This window comes from Dromiciops gliroides, chromosome 4 (assembly GCF_019393635.1).
Source record: "Dromiciops gliroides isolate mDroGli1 chromosome 4, mDroGli1.pri, whole genome shotgun sequence".
Lineage (NCBI taxonomy): Eukaryota > Metazoa > Chordata > Mammalia > Microbiotheria > Microbiotheriidae > Dromiciops > Dromiciops gliroides.
Window position 1 is genome coordinate 99,707,686 of NC_057864.1, and position 18,190 is coordinate 99,725,875.

An 18,190-nucleotide genomic window follows, 5' to 3' on the forward strand; every position below is an offset into this window, starting at 1 on the left:
TAACCCTCAATGCCCTGGAAAAAAAGCGTTCTATTGAAGCAAGGTACCGTACTAAGCTTGGGATACAAAAATGAATGACAGAACAGTCCCTACCCCCAAATATAGTATAGGGGATGATGGGAGAAGGGAAGACACATACTTGGGGGGCAGCTAGATGGCGCAGTGGTTAAAGCACCGGTCCAGGATTCAGGAGTACCTGAGTTCAAATCCGGCCTCAGACACTTGACACTTACTAGCTGTGTGACCATGGGCAAGTCACTTAACCCCCATTGCCTAAAAAAAAAAAAAAAAAAAGACACATACTTGAAGAAGTATGACTGTGATTAGAAAGATAGCCAGACAAGGCACACAAAGGACAATTGGAGAAGGAAAGAGATCATTTTCAGCTGGGAGAAGAGGGAAAAGCTTCATGAAGTAAGCTGGCACTGAGTTAGGCCTGGAAGGAAGCAGAGTATTTCAATAGGCACAGAAGTGGAAAGAGTATGTTCCAGGCAGAGAGGTGGAAAAATGAGTAGATAGTGAGAAAACAGAAAGAGCAAGTGCAGAGACAATTCTTTCCAGAGACACCGAAAAGAAGTAGAGCTATAGGATGGGAGTTTAAGGGGTTGTTAACAGGATTGAGACAAAGTATTTTTTGGATAGAGAGACCCGACCATATTTGTAGGCATCTGAAAAGGAGCCAGTAGAGAAGAAAGCATTGAAGGGCTAGGAGAGACCATTGGTCCAAGGTTCTTGAAGGAAATGGGAAAGAAAATGGATGACAGAAATATAAAGTTGAATCTGGTCCAGGAAGAGGACCACCTTCTCCTCTGAGACTGGAGAGGGAGAGAGGTAAAAGCAGGGATAGGTTCTTCAGGTTCAGAAATGAGCTCATGTTGGAAGAACTAAATCTCAGTCAGGGCATCTCCTGGGACAGAATGGGGTGGGCTGGGGTGAGAATCGGGGAATTGAGAGCAGTTTTAGAATTGCTGCTGTGACATGATGATGGAGGATCAATCAGAAGTGAATGCAATGGATCACAAACCTTGATTAAGAACATCTTCTTTGCCAAGCATCGTGCTAATTGCTAGAAGTAAAAAATAGAAGAGTGATAGACACCTCCCTCAGGGTGTTCACATCCTAACAGAGGGAGACATACATACAGGGGAGTGGTGGCCAGCAAAGAAAGTTCTTTGGTCTAGGTAGTTAAGGAGATTGTAAGTAGATCCATATGGCACTCAAGATTGTTATGACAATATGGCAATCACCACCCTCTTGGTGACAATATTGATTCGGATTGTCCCCAGAGCAAGAAGTGGAAGGGGAAGAGGTACACATAGCAGGGAGCACAGCTAGATGCTGCCTGCTGAGTAGACCTTGGCATCCTAGTGGAGAGCCAGTTGGAAGATGTAACATAGTCTAGGAGAAATGGTGAGCCCTCATTTGTTCACTTACCATCAGGAGAGCTCAGCCCAGAGCTGCATGCCAAGCTGGATATTTTAGAGGTAGAGTCTCTAGTCAGTATGCTAGGTGGGCAAAAGAAGGGATCAACAGGACAAATGGAAAGATGACCTCTTTGGGTGAGCTGTTAGATGGCCAGATGAGATAACAGCTCAAGCTGCCCATGGCCCCATCCCTGAGTCTGAACTCCCCAATTAGTGTCTGAGAAGAGACTGAGTAGTCTTTAACAGGTAGTGATCAGGGGGAGAAGATGGATGGATGGATCCTACCCATGGCCCTCCAGAGCCATTCTGACCTGTTCTCTTCATTCCTGATGGTAGGATGCTGACATTTTCCAACAACGTGGAGCCAGCCAATGGCTTCCTAGTGCGTTACCTGAGGAGGAAGCTGGTAGAGTCAGACAGCGATATCAATGCCAACAAGGAAGAGCTTCTTCGGGTGCTGGACTGGGTGCCTAAGCTGTGGTATCATCTCCATACTTTCCTAGAGAAGCACAGCACTTCAGACTTCCTCATAGGTACTGGGATTCACATGCCCTCTTGGGGTCCGTGGGACAGCTCTCTTTTTTTAATCTCCCTTCTATAAGAGAGGCTTTCCTTTCTTCCTGGAATCACCAAGGCCTAGTGGTGACAGGTTAAGGATGAGTCAGAAAAAAAAAAAAGGATGAGTCAGCTATTTAACCAATATTCATTGAGCATCTAGACATCTGGCCATGATCAAGTCATTTCTACCATCCCAAAAAGTCCCTGTCCCTGTTTTCCCGTCTCTAGAATGGGGGGAAGGAAAGTAGGGGAAGATAAACAAACTTAAGGTATTTTAAGGTATGTTAAACTCCATTAACCTCAGAAATGCAGAGGACATGAAGGTGGCCCCATGGGCTCTTGATCATCATGACATCTTTTACTCACTCCTACCCCAACTGTTTTCCTTAATCCTTTAAAGACCAAACCCTTCTAGACCTGACAAGGAGGGGAGTAAATTAATAGAAGGGTGCAGTAAACAGTGTCCTTGCCCACCCCCACCATGCTCTAACTCTTTTTTCCCTTAGGCCCATGCTTTTTCTTGTCCTGTCCAATTGGCATTGAGGACTTCCGCACTTGGTTCATTGACCTATGGAACAACTCCATCATTCCTTACCTGCAGGAAGGGGCCAAAGATGGGATCAAGGTGAGACCCTTCCCACTCTCACACACTGGTTTCACTCCTACTATAAGATCAAATCTCTGCAACTGGCTTAATGTGCAAACTCATACAAGGTCAGAGCATGAGACTGGAGTCCCATGTGAAATTATAAGTGAAGGGGAATTAGGGGCTGGGTGGCTGAGCTGCTCCTCCTACTGCTTCTGTCTGACAATTCAATTTAGTTCAATTTGACAAATACTTGTCATCCTTTAGAGAGCACTGCCCCACGTGTTGAGGTAAGCTCATGCTTACCAAGGTCATCTAATATTACCCAAGTCTGAGCTGGACCTAAACCTCTCTCTGGGAGTGAGATAAATTTTTAAAAACAAACAGTGGGGCGGAGGAGGCAGCTAGGTGGCACAGTGGATAAAGCATGGGCCCTGGATTCAGGAGGACCTTGAGTTCAAATCCAGCCTCAGATACTTGACACTTACTAGCTGTGTGACCCTGGGCAAGTCACTTAACCCTCACTGCCCCCACAAAAAACAACAACAACAACAACAAAAAAAAAAAAACCCAGCCTCTCTGGACCACTCTCTTCATTTGCAAAGGAAATAATAATTCCTGCTCCATGTACCTCACTGAATTGTTCCCAAGATGAAATGACATATGTGTAAATATTGGGGGAGGGGTGTAAAGGTTTAACCAAAAGCTAAGTTTTTTGTTACTGGAAAACTGCAACACTAGACAAGCCAGTTAGCAAGACAAACCTGTTTCCAAGCTTCCATGTCATCTGTAAAATGAGGAGATTGATTATTTCTCTAGAAAGCTCCTTACTTCTTTTCTACTCCCCAAACTTGGGCGGAAGGAAAAAGAGCCTATGGAAAATAGAGTAATTGGGTGGGGCAGGAGGGGAAATAGGAGGAGGTCCTAGGGCTCAGATTCTGAAAGAGTTCAAGTTTTCTATGGGAACAAACAGGAGACTTTGGAACCACAAATCTGTGTGAACAATAGTTTTGATGATCTCATGTCTCCCTCCAGGTCCACGGACAGAAAGCAGCTTGGGAAGACCCAGTAGAGTGGGTCCGAGACACCTTGCCTTGGCCCTCAGCCCAACAGGACCAATCAAAGCTGTATCACCTGCCTCCGCCTAGTGTGGGCCCTCACAGCACAGCCTCACCCCCCGAGGAGAGAACTGTTAAGGACAGTACCCCCAGCTCTCTAGATTCAGACCCTCTGGTGAGTGAAGGCCACACTAATGGGAGAATGAGAGGAACAAATCTGGCTCAGAATGAAAAAGTCAGAACCCTAGGCCACAGGGAAGGCAAACTTTGAATCTTTCTTGGAAAGACAGAGTTTTAAAAGCCTCTGGCAAAACCAAGTGGGAGCGGGGCAGCTAGATGGCGCAGTGGATAGAGTACCGGCCCTGGGGTCAGGAGGACCTGAGTTCAAATCCAGCCTCAGACACTTAACACTTACTAGCTGTGTGACCCTGGGCAAGTCACTTAACCCCAATTGCCCCGCAAAACAACAAAAACAACAACAACAAAAAAAACCAAGTGGGAGCTAGGATTACAGGAGTATAGAGTGCATGTTGGGGTCCTTTTAATTCTCATTGCCACTCAGATACCCTAAAAATCTGAGCCTTGAAGGTTGCTTCAGCTAGGTGTGTCTCCCAGAACTATAGCCGAAGGTTACAAGGGACCACACTAGATGGGTCTTCATTTACCCCAGCAGAAACAAAGAAGTTCTGTCTCCTTTTGGGGAGCATTTCAATTCATCAGGCATCATTAAGTGCCTATTTGCTAGTCACCCCATCACCAAGGAAAGAGACTCCAAAGGCTCCCTTCATCATCTACTTCATCATCTGATTCATTTTTGTATTAGGAAATTCATCCCGTATTAAGTCCAAATCTCTCTCAATGGTTTTAAAGTGTGTTATCTTTTATTTTGTTAAACAACACTTGTATGATCACTCTTTGCTAATCTTGAAAGTAGTTCCTAAGTAGATGAGTGCTGAAAACAACAGAGTAATGCTTGGCCATGCTCAGCTATCGGGAAGGAGGCAGTTATTACCAGAATATCTAGAAATGAGGTTGGATGTTCCTCATAGGGAGCATCCTAAGAAGTTTGGACCAGTGCTTAGCACAATACCTGGCACATAATAGGTGCTTAATAAATGCTAGTTGACTTATTTGATTCCAGAGATGGTTAGGAATCATCATAGGTTCCTGAGTGAAGGCATCTTAAAAGATTAATTCTTTTCTAATTCTGGAAATAGAGTATACAGGACCCAAGGTGGTGGGAAGTCACTCACCTTCTGCATGGTATTCTAGTGATTTGTGTACATGTCATATTTCCCTTATCAGATGATAGACAAAGGCAGGACAGTATAAATAGAAAATCACTGGACCTTAAACTCAGGAGACCTGAGTTCAGAGGCATCAAGGTGGCACAATGGTTACAATCAGGAAGACCCAAATTCAAATCCTGCCTCAGACATTTCCTAACTGTGTGACCCTGAGCAATCATTTAACCTCTGTCTGCCTCAGTTTCCTCATATATAAAATGAGGGGAATAACACCTACCTCCAAGGGCAGTTGTGAGAATAAAATTAGGTAATGCATGTAAAGTACTGAGCAAACCTTAAATGTTAACTATTATTGCTATTATCATTTTACTGGCTCCAGTATTTATCAGTCATGTGACCCTGGGCAAGTCATTGAAGCACTTTAAGCTGATTTCCTCATCTATAAAACAGAAATAATAATACTTTCATTGCCTACTTCACAAGATAGGAAGAAAGTAGTCTATAAACCTTAAATTACTATAGAAATGTGGGTTATCATTAAAGTCCTTGAGGGCAGGGACCATAACTTACTTATTTTTGTATCCCACACAAAGGCCTAACCCAGTGCCTTGAACATTGTAAACACTGAGTAAATATGTAAATAGTGTATATTTATATTTGTGAATATATAAATCAAACTGAAGGGAGGAAGGCAGCTGGTGAGGAAGCTGTTGGGTTACTCCTTGTTGTCTCTGATGCTGCCATGTCTTAGATATGTTGGAAAACCTCAGCACTGGCTTCAAGACCAGGGTTCTCTACCTTCTCCCAGCTCCTCCCCCAGGCCCATTTTAACCCCCTCCCCCCATTCTTGCCCCCTTCAGATGGCCATGCTGCTGAAGCTACAGGAAGCTGCCAACTACATCGAGTCTCCAGACAGAGAAACCATCCTGGACCCAAACCTCCAGGCCTCACTTTGAGGACCTAGCCACCGCTGTTGCCCCAGAGAGCAGAGTGAGCCGGCCTCAGCTATGTCAGCTCTTCCTCCTCCTCTTCTTTCAGACCACCCATCTACAGCCCAGAAAAGGGAACTGGAGGGAGTTGGTGGGAGGGGAGGGGCAGGTTTTCTGGTGCTGCACCTTTGAGGACTTCCTAGGGTTGGTGGGGTGGGGTGAGGGGAGCTTTGGCCTCCTCTCAAGACTTTGGGGAGAGGAGGATTCTGGGAGGATTTTTTCCTTGGTTTTCTGTCTCGACTACAGACTCTTGGGTTTTATGGGCAGGCGACAAGGCATCAGGAGAAACCTGCAGCAGTTCCTAGCCAATTATGGACAGTTGTGTGGGAGATGGCCCTATGAGGTGAAGCCCGGGGCAGGGGGAGCAGGAGCTCCCCAAATTCTCTCCCAGCCTCTTCCCAACCCCACTGCCACTGCCAGCAGCTCTCCGCCAGAGACCTGGATTGAGCCTAGAAAAAAAGAAGCATGTGGTTTAAGAGAAATTTTTTTTAAATAAAGGTTTTAATTCTGTTGATAAAAGGTTAAAAATAAAATGGAAAAGATGAAGCTGGAGAGAGGAAACAGTTGTCAAGGTAGAGAGAGAGCTGCCTACTCCCAACCCCTGGATGCCCTAGAGGACGTCCTCAAAATGGCTTTTAACATGTGCCCCACCAAGCCACAGACACAACACCCCTACGTATATCCGGCCCTCGAAGAAGGACCATTAGCTCTGTCTCTGTACCTTCTAATTCAATAAGCATGAGGACAGCCAATAAACCCTGCCTTTTATTTTGTTTTTCTCCCACTAATCTATTTATTTTTCCTTTCTTCTCCCAATCTCCCAAGACTAGGAGGTGCTTGGGTTCCTTTCCAAGATGTAGTGTGGATTTTCTGAGGAGGGCTCTCTTTTGGAGGAGCTGATGCTGGCCAGCTGGCACCAGCTAAACTTCCCTGCCATGCTATCTGGCTCTGGGGTCCTCACAGCTCCATGGGAGGCCTGGAGTGTGGAAGGACCAAGCTGGAGAACAAACTGGAGGGCCCAGAGACCCACCTTCCTTCTCTCAAGAAAGCACAAGCTCCAGATGGAAGCTTTCAGTTCTAGCCCTTGGTAGGAATGAGAAGAGTGAAACGCATCAAGCTGGGACACTCGGCTCTGCTCTTCCCAGTGGACCAGACTAAAGGAAACCTGGCCCAGAGAACTAGAAGAACTTTGCTCTGGCATTGTCAAGCCCTAAGGGCTTCACTAACCTGAGCCTCGGAGAGCCACCAGAGTCCAAATTCTAAGGAAACAGCTTCATATGTGCCCTAGAGCCAGCCAGGAAAAAAGCCTCCAACTGGATATATGATACATTGGGAGCAGAAGACCTAGGACCAAAGCCTGAAAGATTTGGGGATCGTGCCTCTCTCTAGCGTGGGTCATCTTGGAAAGGCTCCAGGAGCACCAGGGCCCAGGCTCCAGCTTCCTAGCATAGCCAGAGTTTCTGGGCTTTGCGCATTTATCCATTCAACAAACACTTTGCTTGCCTGTCAGCACTAAAGGATGGGCCTAGGCCTGGTCTCAGTGTTTACCCGTCAGTCCCCCAGGGAGTAAAAGAGTTCACCTGAATCTGGAGGGATCCTAACCTGGACCATTCTCTCCTGTTACCCTCCTTATCCCTCCTTCCAGCCAGTGGTGTTCCAACCAGTCATCAGCCTCCCCACTAACCAGAGGTTCTTCTGCCCAGCCCCGCCCTGTATTCAGTCACACTCGTCAGGCCCCAGGGGCTCAGTGCTGAGACCCATCACTTCCATTGCTGCTGCTGCTAATTCCCTGATCTGTGAAGACACTTGACCAACACAGCTGTAACTTATGCAATTCTGTAACCGGAAGAGGCTCTTTGTCCAAGGATGGTGCTGAAATCACTGCCTTAAAGCCCTCTGCTGTGCAGAGACGGGGATGCCTTTGTGCTGGTTGTCCCAGCTCAGAAGAAAAGGGGATAGAGATGGGCCTACTTCTGGCTCATGGTCTCTTCTGAGCCCCGCCTGGAGCCCCAGCTCCGACCAAGGCCTAGCTACCTAACGTTGCCTAGTGCTGGTGGAAGGAGTACTCAGCCCCTTGTCTTCTGGTGCTGCCTAGCTAATATTAGCCTTCTGACCTGGATTGTTACTGGCCAATTGAGAGAAAGAAGAAATGAGAAGCTTCTCCCTTTTTTTTGTCCTGATTCCAACTGCCTGACATCCCCCAAGGGCATTCCGGTCTCCCAGGTAGCTGTGGATACAGCCCTGGATTTCTTTGGACTCCCTAGCAGATAGCATCATGAAGGCTTCTCTTGTTGTGACTCTCTATCTCTGTTCCATTCCTGAGATCTGTGCCCCATCTCTGCTCTCGGTCTCCTGCTGCATTCAGCCCGGGTCTCCTGCTGTCCCACCCGTAGGGTGAGCATTTCCCCTACAAAGGGAGAGATCTGACATGCTCAGAATTCTCTCAGGAGCCCGGGGAACCTGTTTACAGTTGCACATCTGGGTCCCTCACTGGGAGGGATCAATCATCTTGCAGAGAAAACTCAGACGTGGTGGTGGCTGCAAAAGGTTGAGCCTCCTCATGGTGCTATAACCCCCTGGGATGCTCAGCCCCAGACTCTGCTGAAACAGAGAACTCGATGTCTCCCTCACTCACTGCCCAAGAATACATGACAGGAGCAGACCCACAACATCCCTTCTAGCTACATCCCTCCTCCCTGTTCAGGCCATAGGAATCCCATCTTCAGAAGAGGGAATCAGGGGGTCCCAGAGTTGGACTCTGGTCCTCAGGCACCTTCAGAAGATGCCAGCCTGTCCAGAGAAGGTGACTGCTCCTCCTCCCCCTTTTTTCCTGGAAGCCTTGAGTTGGGTAGGAAATGCCATATCTGATTTCTATACCTAGCACCTTCTTTGGGGGAAGAGCCACAGTCCTGGGAGAGGTCACATCACCTCTGCTGGGGATGCAGGTGACCACCAAGTGATGTGATCCAGCTGTCTTTCTTTGCCCTGGGCTCTAAAAATACAAAAGACTTCTAGGTCGCTAAGGGCAGGGACAGGATGTATCTGTTGGCTGCTTTCCTGTATTCTGAGACCTCATCACGGAGACTTTTCAAAGAAACCCCAAATTGTGCAGCTCTAAGGTGCTCATCTCTCTGTCCTTGTATCAATGTGTGTGCTTGTATCTTGTCATGTAAATCCACCATTATTGAGCCACACACGGAGTCAGAGACTGGTAGGGAAAAAGAAACCGCTGATGGTCTGTGGGGGACCCCAATGGTGAAATGTCTATTAACTGGTTCAGTGCCAGAGGTCACTCTTAAAGCATCAGAATTCCCACAACCCCAGCTAGTGTCCTTAAGGACATGGAAGGCTTTTTCTTATAGCTTCTCCCCTTCTTCTGGTTAATAAGTTCCCAAAAAGTCTGAACTTCCCCTCCTTCCACCTCCAGGAGAATGTTCTCCGAGGCCTAAGGGGTAAATGGCATTTTCTACAGATTCTCCAGGAAGAAAAAACAACTGACACCCATCTCTAAAAAAAACTCTTTCCCCGGCAACTCCATCCATTTCTACCATGGAATTTTGCTTATTTTGTAGGAAGGTGGTAGAAGCCAGTTCTGGTATAAAGGATACTACAATTTCGAACCCTGAGAAAGCTAAGCATCCATGGCAACACCTAGCTAGTGTGGTGTAGGCTTTCTCTATTTCCTTATCCCCCTCACACATTTAACGTGGAGTATTGGGGACAGCTAGGTGGCACAGTGGATAAAGCACCAGCCCTGTATTCAGGAGGACCTGAGTTCAAATCCAGCCTCAGACACTTCATACTTACTAGCTGTGTGACCCTGGGCAAGTCACTTAACCCTCATTGCCCCACCAAAACAAAACAAAACATGGAGTATCATGAAAGACTTGAGTATGATTTTGCTAGTTATTTCTCAGGTCCACACTCCTCTCCTCACCACCTTGTCCTGGGCATACTGAATTCCATCTAGATTGAGTAGTAAAAGGGACTCAGAAGTATGCCTGTTGATGAGTTCTTGCTTACTCTCCGAGCTTCTTGATCTGACAGAAACAGGTCCCTGGTCAGAGAGGAAGCCATGATACTGGTGCACAAGCATGATAGCTAGCTAGGGTTCTAGCTGGCATATTCTGTCTCGTAACAGCATAAGGCTTGTAACAAGCTTTCTAGTAGGTAATTCATTAAGTGGTGGGAAATGAGAAGGCAGAGGTCCCTGGGTAATCATTCAGAAGTGGGTCAGCCATGTATAGCCCTGGATCCACAGTCAACAGAAGCACATTAAACCAATTAAGTAAAAGACTGCCAACTCTATTCTCCCCCTCCTTTGCAGAAAGGGTCCCCATTAAGCGCCAGGCTCTCCAAGGAACTTCCCAAACATGACTGTGACTACCTGGAAAGGAGAAAACAACTCTAAAATGTGTTCAACCACCACTCTGAGGAAAAATAGAACAAAAATGCACTAGGGTGAGGTAGCTTTCAGGAGACCAGGGAAAGCTAAACAAGAGTTTCAGTTTGAGCCTGGGAGACAGATTCTAGCTTCCCTGCATATGGAGTTCTTAGTTCTTTTTTGAGGAGAGTTTGCCTATGACCCTCTGCTGTCTTGGATATATTTTTCTTCTCAATGTGCCATGAAGAATGTTGTGATATCAGGCTGGCCATGGGACCGGGAGAGGTCCATGGATGTGTGATTCAGCTCCTTAGTATTTTAAAGGGAACTGTGAGTACCATACAGTCCCCACATTGAGAGATTAAGGACTAGCAGTGAGAAGGTCCAAGATTACACTTCTGAAGCCATTTTTACCCCATGTAGATATTTTCCTATATCCTTTTTTTTTAAGAGGCCACAAGGCAAGAGAGTATTTGTCTATGTCCCAGATGAACATGAGTGGTCCAGACAGAAAAGACAATAGCCCTGAAACTGAAACTCTGAAAAGGGCCTTATCCCAGGAGTGCCCCTTGACCCTTCCCTGACCCTTATATTGGATCAGGGCCTTTTTCTGGTCCTGTTGCTATAGGCTAACAAAACGTTTCTACGAGACAGTCATCACCCTCAACCTCTTGTTCCTTTTTGCTTTGGAGGTTTTAGAGACTACCTTTGGGTGGGAGGGAGGATTTAGCCAGAACCTCATTACCCAGAACAGTTGGCTGACCTTTCTCCTCTTATTCTATTAAAGGTCCCCCAGCCTTCTTTAAAAGGCATTCAGAGCAGCCATGGGGAATGGAGTCATACATGGCTTAGATATTTTGATAGAGTTTATTGGTTGTTTTTGGTTTTGTTTTGCAATCTGAAAAGAGCTTCTTGTCCCAAATTGAAAGCCTTTGTAGTTAGGGGGACCATGAGAGAGAGCAGGAGCAAGCAGTTCAACATGAGCTTCAAATCAGAAGAGTTTCCCAAGTAAGAGAACTTCTTGCTGCAAGACAGAGAAATACTCATAGCCCTTCTATTAGGCACCCACTTGCTTTTGGAGCACTGGTGCTATAAGTAAGAGTCTGAAAAAAAAAAAGCTTTGAAGCCCCAAGAATCGTGAACTTGGCAAATTGCACTAAAAAGACCTTTATCCTCCCCAGAAGGTACATGACATGCCCTCGGGCCACCTCCCTTCCCTTGAAGAGCTTCCTACTTTGCTGCCACCTCACTGAGGGTAGGGGGAGGGAGTGATTGGATGAGAGTTCCCAGAATCCCCAGCCAGTCTCTTGGGCTACTGCTGCGCAGTGGCTCTTCATTTCCCAATGTTAGCTTTTTTCTAGAACAAGATAAAAACTTTTTTTAATAAATCCACCTCCCCCACCCCCCACTAGACCCTGTCCTGTTTAAAGACAGCGCTGATTATGTGATGGAATCTTTCTCAAATGCATGGTATTCCTCAAGCATAGGGCAAGTGGGATGGGCCAGGGAGCTTTTGTAATACTTTTTTTTTTAATTTATTGGGAGCAAAAGCCCAATCAACAGGTCCCCAGATCTGTGTCTCTGTGTGTGTTTTCTTTCTCATTTGGGCTCCCTTTATTCCTTTCCTTCCACTTTCCTTTTTATATCTGATGTAGAGAAAGCAACATTGAACCTGGAAAGCAAACTGATGTATATAGTTGCGGTAACAATCATGAAAAGAGCTGGGCTGTCCCCATAGCAACCTGTTTTTAATAAGAAATTGATTAAAAATCCAATCCATGCCAGGGTCAGCTGGAGAGGCCATCACCACCAGAGAGCCTCACCTGGCTGCCCTCCCTCTACCCCAGGCATGTCTCCTCCCAGCTAGATTCATCTGTCTGATACCATTTGAGTTTCAATAAAGTTATCTCCTGTATTGTCCAATGGTTGTCTCTCTTATCTCTCTCTGTACCCATCTTCCTGCCTATTCCATAGGTCATCAGGTAAGAATTCCATGATGTGGGACAGCTGGGTGGCACAATGGATAAAGCACCAGCCCTGGAGTCAGGAGTACCTGAGTTCAAATCCAGCCTCAGACACTTGACACTCACTAGCTGTGTGACCCTGGGCAAGTCACTTAACCCTCATTGTGCCACAAAGAAGAAGAGAGAGAGAAAGAAAAAACTTTAAAGCATCTAGGCTAAGAATCCCATAGATCCCTCAGTGCCCACTTTCCTTAAGAAGACTCACAAGCTGGGCCAGCTAGATAGCTTAGTGGATACAGCACCAAACCTGTAGTCTGGAGGACTTGAGTTCAAATCTAGCCTCATACTTACTAGCTGCGTGACCCTGGGCAACTACCTTAAAAAAAAAAAACAACCACACACACACCACAAGTTTCTGGGCTTCCTTAACTTTTCTGCTTTAAAATAGACACACTGATGTATAAAAACAAGGACCTGTCCTAATTGAGTTCACTTCCCCATGAACAACCATGGAAGGGAAATAACCATTCTGTTAAACAGTCCATTAGACAAAGGGGTCTTCTCCCTTCTATAATGTTGCCATAGCAACACTGCCCATTTATGGTAGGCAGGTTGGAGGGAAACAGTAACAGAGGAATTTTAGGCCTTTGAAGCATGGAGTTAAAGGATTATTCTTTTGAAAAGAGTCCCCAGAGGAGGGGACCCAGCCTCCCTGTGTCACACAATTCAGCACTCATATTTCTAAACAGGCTTCACTTACCTCCTGGGTAAATGCTCTAGCCAGAGCATTTAGCCTCATTAACCAGTTTCTGAGAAACTCTTCCTCTTCCCTCCAATTACTGCCCCCCCCCGCCCCCACTCCATTGCCACCAGAACGCATTCCTCCAATTCTCTGTATTTGTTTACCTCCCTTCCCTTCATTTTAATTCTGTTCTCACATCCCTTCTGCTGTGGGCCTCTATAGGAGCCTCAGCTTTTCTTTTTTGTCCCAAGTCCACAGATCTCCAAATCAAGCCCCTCTTGTACCACTGTGTTTCCGGAGGCCATCTGCCTCAAGAAGCTTTTTCCCATACTACTGGTTAGACCTAGAATATATTCAGGGTAAAGGGATTGGATCTCCCTCTGGATCCAGACAGCACTGGTCCTTGGGTCCAAGAATTCCTGCTTCCCATTCAGCTATCTATCAGCTGCTATCATATCAACCAAATTAAGCAATATCACCACCATAAGACCAGAGAAAGGCACAATTGGAACAACCCATCAACAGACCTGGATCTCTAACGATTAAAGATTCCTTTGTTAGAAATATGCACACACCCAGAGATATATGTGCCCAGATTTGAGTATTTTTCTACCCAGAATCACTAGTAGTGAACTCCTGGGAAAGAGTTAAACCCTGGTAATCTAATGGAAAAGCAGAGGAATGGAATGCTTTGTGTTCAGCAGTTTATATTATGTGTGCAATGGGATCCTCTGTATAAAATTTCAGAAGGGAGGGGACATGAGAGGTTATTTCATTCTAACTCACTCCTGAACAAGAATCCCCTCTACAGTGTCTCTGGTGAATGGTCATCCAGCCTTTGCTTGAAGACATCCAGGGAAGAACGACCCATTTCCTCCCAAAAATGCCTGTTCTACTTTGGGATAAGTCTAATTTTCAGGGGCAGCTAAGTGTTGCAATGGATAGAACATTCATTGGTCCTGAAGTTGGAAGGGCCTGAGTTCAAATCTCACCTCAGACACTTATAGTTGTGTGACCCCAAGTAAGTCACTTAATCCCAATTGCCTTAAACATCCGGGGTTATCTCCAGTCGTCCTGATCTATATCTTGCCACTGGACCCACATGGCTCTGGAGGAGAGAGTGAGGTGGGTGACCTTGCACCTACCTTAAATTCAATTCACTACAAGTCATGACATCACCCCTCTTTGAGATGGAAGGACAGACAACCACAAGTCTAATTGTCAAGAAGCCTAAATTTGCCTCTTTGCCGTTGTTGCCTTGTCTCCTTCTTCATTGCTCATTGTTCTGCTCTCTGGGACCCAGAAGAAGGAAACTCCTCCCTCTTCTATGGGGAGCTTTTCAAATATTTAATAGTTACCATGTCCTCTCTGAGGCTTTTCTACTATAGCCTCGGCATCTCCAGCTTCTTCGAACATTGAGCATGTAGGATGTTGGGGCTTTGCACCATCCTGGTTGCCATCTCTGGGACACTCCTTCCTAAAAGGTGATGCCCAGAATTGAATACAATACTGCAGATGTGGTCTGACCAAGGCAGGGTACAAGGGTGGCTATCACCTCCTAATTCCTGGATGCTAGACCTCTCAACACTGCCCAAGTTTACATCAGTATTCAAGTTTGCTTGGAATCAGATGTGAGAACAACTTGGCTTTGTCATGTCCCGTCTGTGTGACCCTAGGCAAGTCTCAGCTTCTTTTATTTTCCTCTCTGTTAAGATGAAGTACTGGGGGGCAGCTAGGTGGCACAGTGGATAAAGCACCAGCCCTGGATTCAGGAGGACCTGAGTTCAAATCCAGCCTCAGACACTTGACACTAGCTGTGTGACCCTGGACAAGTCACTTAATCCTCACTGCCCCACCCCCCAAAAAAGATGAAGCATTGGACTAGATGAGTGTTGTCCAACTCAAATTGAAATGAGGGACCACCAAGCTGTATATAAGGATCCCTACAGGCTACATATTGACATAAAAGACAACCTATTAACTCTTTGTCCTATTGAATTTTGATTTCTTTTACTAAATACTTCCCATTTTAATCAGTGTTGTGAGCCCCATCTCTGGTCTAGATGACTTCTAAGGTCCCTTCCGACTTACAATGTAAGATTCTGTTGAGTATTACCGAGTTCACAGTGCACTAAACCTTCCAGACCTTTTATAAATGAGCTCTCACCATATCCATACAGAAAGGACCCAGGGTATGCTCAAGTCTATTTGTGACACGATGATGTTTTTATCTTCTTCATTTAGAGTTAGCCACCCTTTCTCATTTAGGTGGCACTATGGATAGAGCGCCCCAGACCTAGAGTCAGAAAGACCCAAGTTCCATTCTGACCTCAAATCCACTCTGTCTCAGTTCCCTCATCTGTTAAATGGGCACACCAGTAGCACCTACATCCCAGGGTTGTTGCTAGAGAAAATATTTGTAAAGTACTTTGCAAACCTTAAAGCAATCTATAAATGCTAACCATTATTATTATTATTATTATTATTATTATTATTATCATCATCATCATTATTATATCTGATATTCCTGGGTGGGGTAGTTTTTGTTTTCTGAAGATGCCTTTTGCACAATTGCTTAGCTCATTATTTTCTAACCTAACTAGGATCCTCACAACCTGGTACCTTGGGGATTTTCACTGATAACTTTCATAAAGAACAGATATTAACAACCTGTTCATTCACATAATTTCAACTCCAATGGGATTAATTTAGAGGCAGTGGGGGGCAGCTAGGTGGCACAGTGGATAGAGCACCGGCCCTGGATTCAGGAGTACCTGAGTTTAAATCTGGCCTCAGACACTTAACACTTACTAGCTGTGTGACCCTGGGCAAGTCACTTAACCCCAATTGCCTCGCCAAAAAAAAAAAAAAAATTTAGAGGCAGTGGAATGCATTGGGAGTTACAATACCTGGGTTCAAATTCTGATTCTTCTACTTAATCCCTGTGTAACCTTTCAGCCAGTCATTTAACCTGTTTAGAAAATGAGGAAGATGTACTTATATAAAATCTGAGATTCATTCCTTTTCTTTTTCTTTCTTTTTTTTTTTTGTAAAGCAACTGGGGTTAAGTGACTTGCCCAGGGTCACACAGCTAGTAAGTGTCAAGTGTCTGAGGCTGGATTTGAACTCAGGTCCTCCTGAATTTAGGGCTAGTGCTCTATCCACTGCACCACCTAGCTGCCCCTCATTCCTTTTCTAGATCCTATGATTTGCTCTTATAATTTCTTTTCTTATCCTAGTAATATAAAAAAAGTTTCTTTAAAACATTTTAATCTATATAGCATTTGTTATTTGGTTCATTAATGCAACGGCAGTTTTAGTTTACTACTGTTAATTGAGGCACCAAATCATTAGGCTTTTGCCCACCACATTGTGCTTTCTTATCATCCATATTCCAGTTTACAGGTTGGGCTAATCCAAGCTGGAACAGCAAATCAATTAACTGTAGACTTTTCCTCTTTCATGTTTGGATTCCTTGTGCTTGGAGCCCAATTCCAATCCTTGTTTCTTCAGTGAGGAAAGGAGGAAACAGCACTGACCCCAGCATCTTGCCTTCTCCCTCTGCATCTAAGATGAAACCACAGCCTTCTCCTTCCCTTCCTCTCTCCCAACAGTCTTATACTGCTGAACATCACAAAACTCCTGCAGTCATCTGTGTGTGCTAGATTTCACAGAATCTCATAGCTGGGAACAACCACAGAACCCATTTAGTCCAACCTCACTCAGAATAAGAATCTATAATAATAATGCTTTAAGGTTTACTAAGTGCTTTCCAAATATTATCTCATTTGATCCTTCAAACATCCTTTCCCCAAAGTCATCACTCAGCCATTACTTGAAGATATATAGTGAGGGAAAAAACCCACTACATCCAGAGGCATTGGATAATTTTAAGTACTGGGAGGTTTTTTTCTAACATCGAACCTATATTTGCCTTTTTTTTTTCTTTTTCGTTTTTTTTTGCTTTGTTTTGTTTTTGGTTTTGTTTTTTTGTAATTTCCACTCATACTTTGTCTTGACCTCTGCACAAATATCTCATTTGATTCTCACCACAATCCTGGGAGGTAGTGCTATTATTATCCTCATTTTACAAATGAAGAAGATAGAGGTCAAGTGACTTGCCCAAGACCACACAACTGGTAAAGATCGAGGGTCGTATTTGAATTGAGGTATTCCCGATTCCAGGTCCAGCGCTCTATCTGCCGTGCGGGCCACCCAAAGCCACCCACGTGTGTCCCCTAAACAGATGTATGCTGGTAAATGCTTAACGACGGGTTAGGGTGGGGAACAATGAACTCAGGACACATTTTTAAGTTTATTCTATATCATAACATTTCCTCCATCACTTTCTTAAATCTAGACCATCAACGACAACAACAACAACAACACATCAAGCTCTGATTTGTAGCATTTGCCGATTTCCCAGATGTAAATGTTCACCCTGAAAATTTAACAATCGGCTCACTCAAAGCAGATCTAAATTGGCTACAATCCACCCCTGCTCTTAAGCCTTTTTTTCCCCGGAAGAGGCTAAATAAACACCTCCCCCCCCCCCCGTTCTACTTTACCTAGTCCAAAATTAGCAGCAGTTCATAATTTTTAAGGGGAGGGGGAGATAAGCATTTAAATTCCTCTTAATAATAGCTAGCATTTATCTCCTGATAATAGATAGCATTTATTAAACACGTAATAATAATAATAATATGGCCAGCATTTATATATCACCTTCTGATAATAGCATTTATTGTGCTCATAATAATAATTAATAATAATATGCTAGCATTTATATAAGTGCCTTCTATGTGGCAGACACAATGTTAAGTGCTGTACAGATATCTCAGCTGTGGGAATGGAAGAGAGAGCAGAGATGGACCGCTTATTATAAGTTTGACTGGTATCTTAGGTGTAACTTTTGGAAAGTCCCTTAAATAGTCTATTTGAGCAAGCTCTTTCCCGCACCACACTCGGCAGACACATCCTCACCGAAAAAGATTTTTAAAATAAAAAACAAAACTCTCTCCTGGCTACAGGGGGCGCTGTCTGCGGAGGCTTCGTCCGGCAGCCCGGCGTCTCCGCAGCCCCGCCCTAACCCCCCCTTTCCCGACTCGCCGCGGCGATGCGCATGTGCGGCTTCGCGGATTGGCCGCGCGCGGGAGCCGTCGTGCCGGTGGCGGGTCCCGGCGGCGGGAGGAGCGGCCGCGGGGCTGGCTAGCTGGCTGGCTGGCAGGCAGCGGGCGG

At 45.3% G+C, this 18,190-nt stretch overlaps 1 protein-coding gene across 9 annotated transcripts in view; it reads left to right on the plus strand.

Moving 5' to 3' along the window:
- NAV1 (neuron navigator 1) overlaps window positions 1-12,166 on the plus strand; it is a 381,557-nt gene extending 369,391 nt beyond the window's left edge. For all 9 annotated transcript variants that reach the window (XM_044000374.1, XM_044000373.1, XM_044000375.1 and 6 more), the window contains 4 exons: window positions 1,761-1,957; window positions 2,489-2,607; window positions 3,604-3,801; window positions 5,734-12,166. In XM_044000374.1, coding sequence (XP_043856309.1) covers window positions 1,761-1,957; window positions 2,489-2,607; window positions 3,604-3,801; window positions 5,734-5,829 — 610 coding nt within the window. In that variant the 3' untranslated portion in view covers window positions 5,830-12,166. The remainder of the gene's footprint in view (window positions 1-1,760; window positions 1,958-2,488; window positions 2,608-3,603; window positions 3,802-5,733) is intronic.
- The last annotated feature ends 6,024 nt before the right edge of the window (window positions 12,167-18,190 follow it).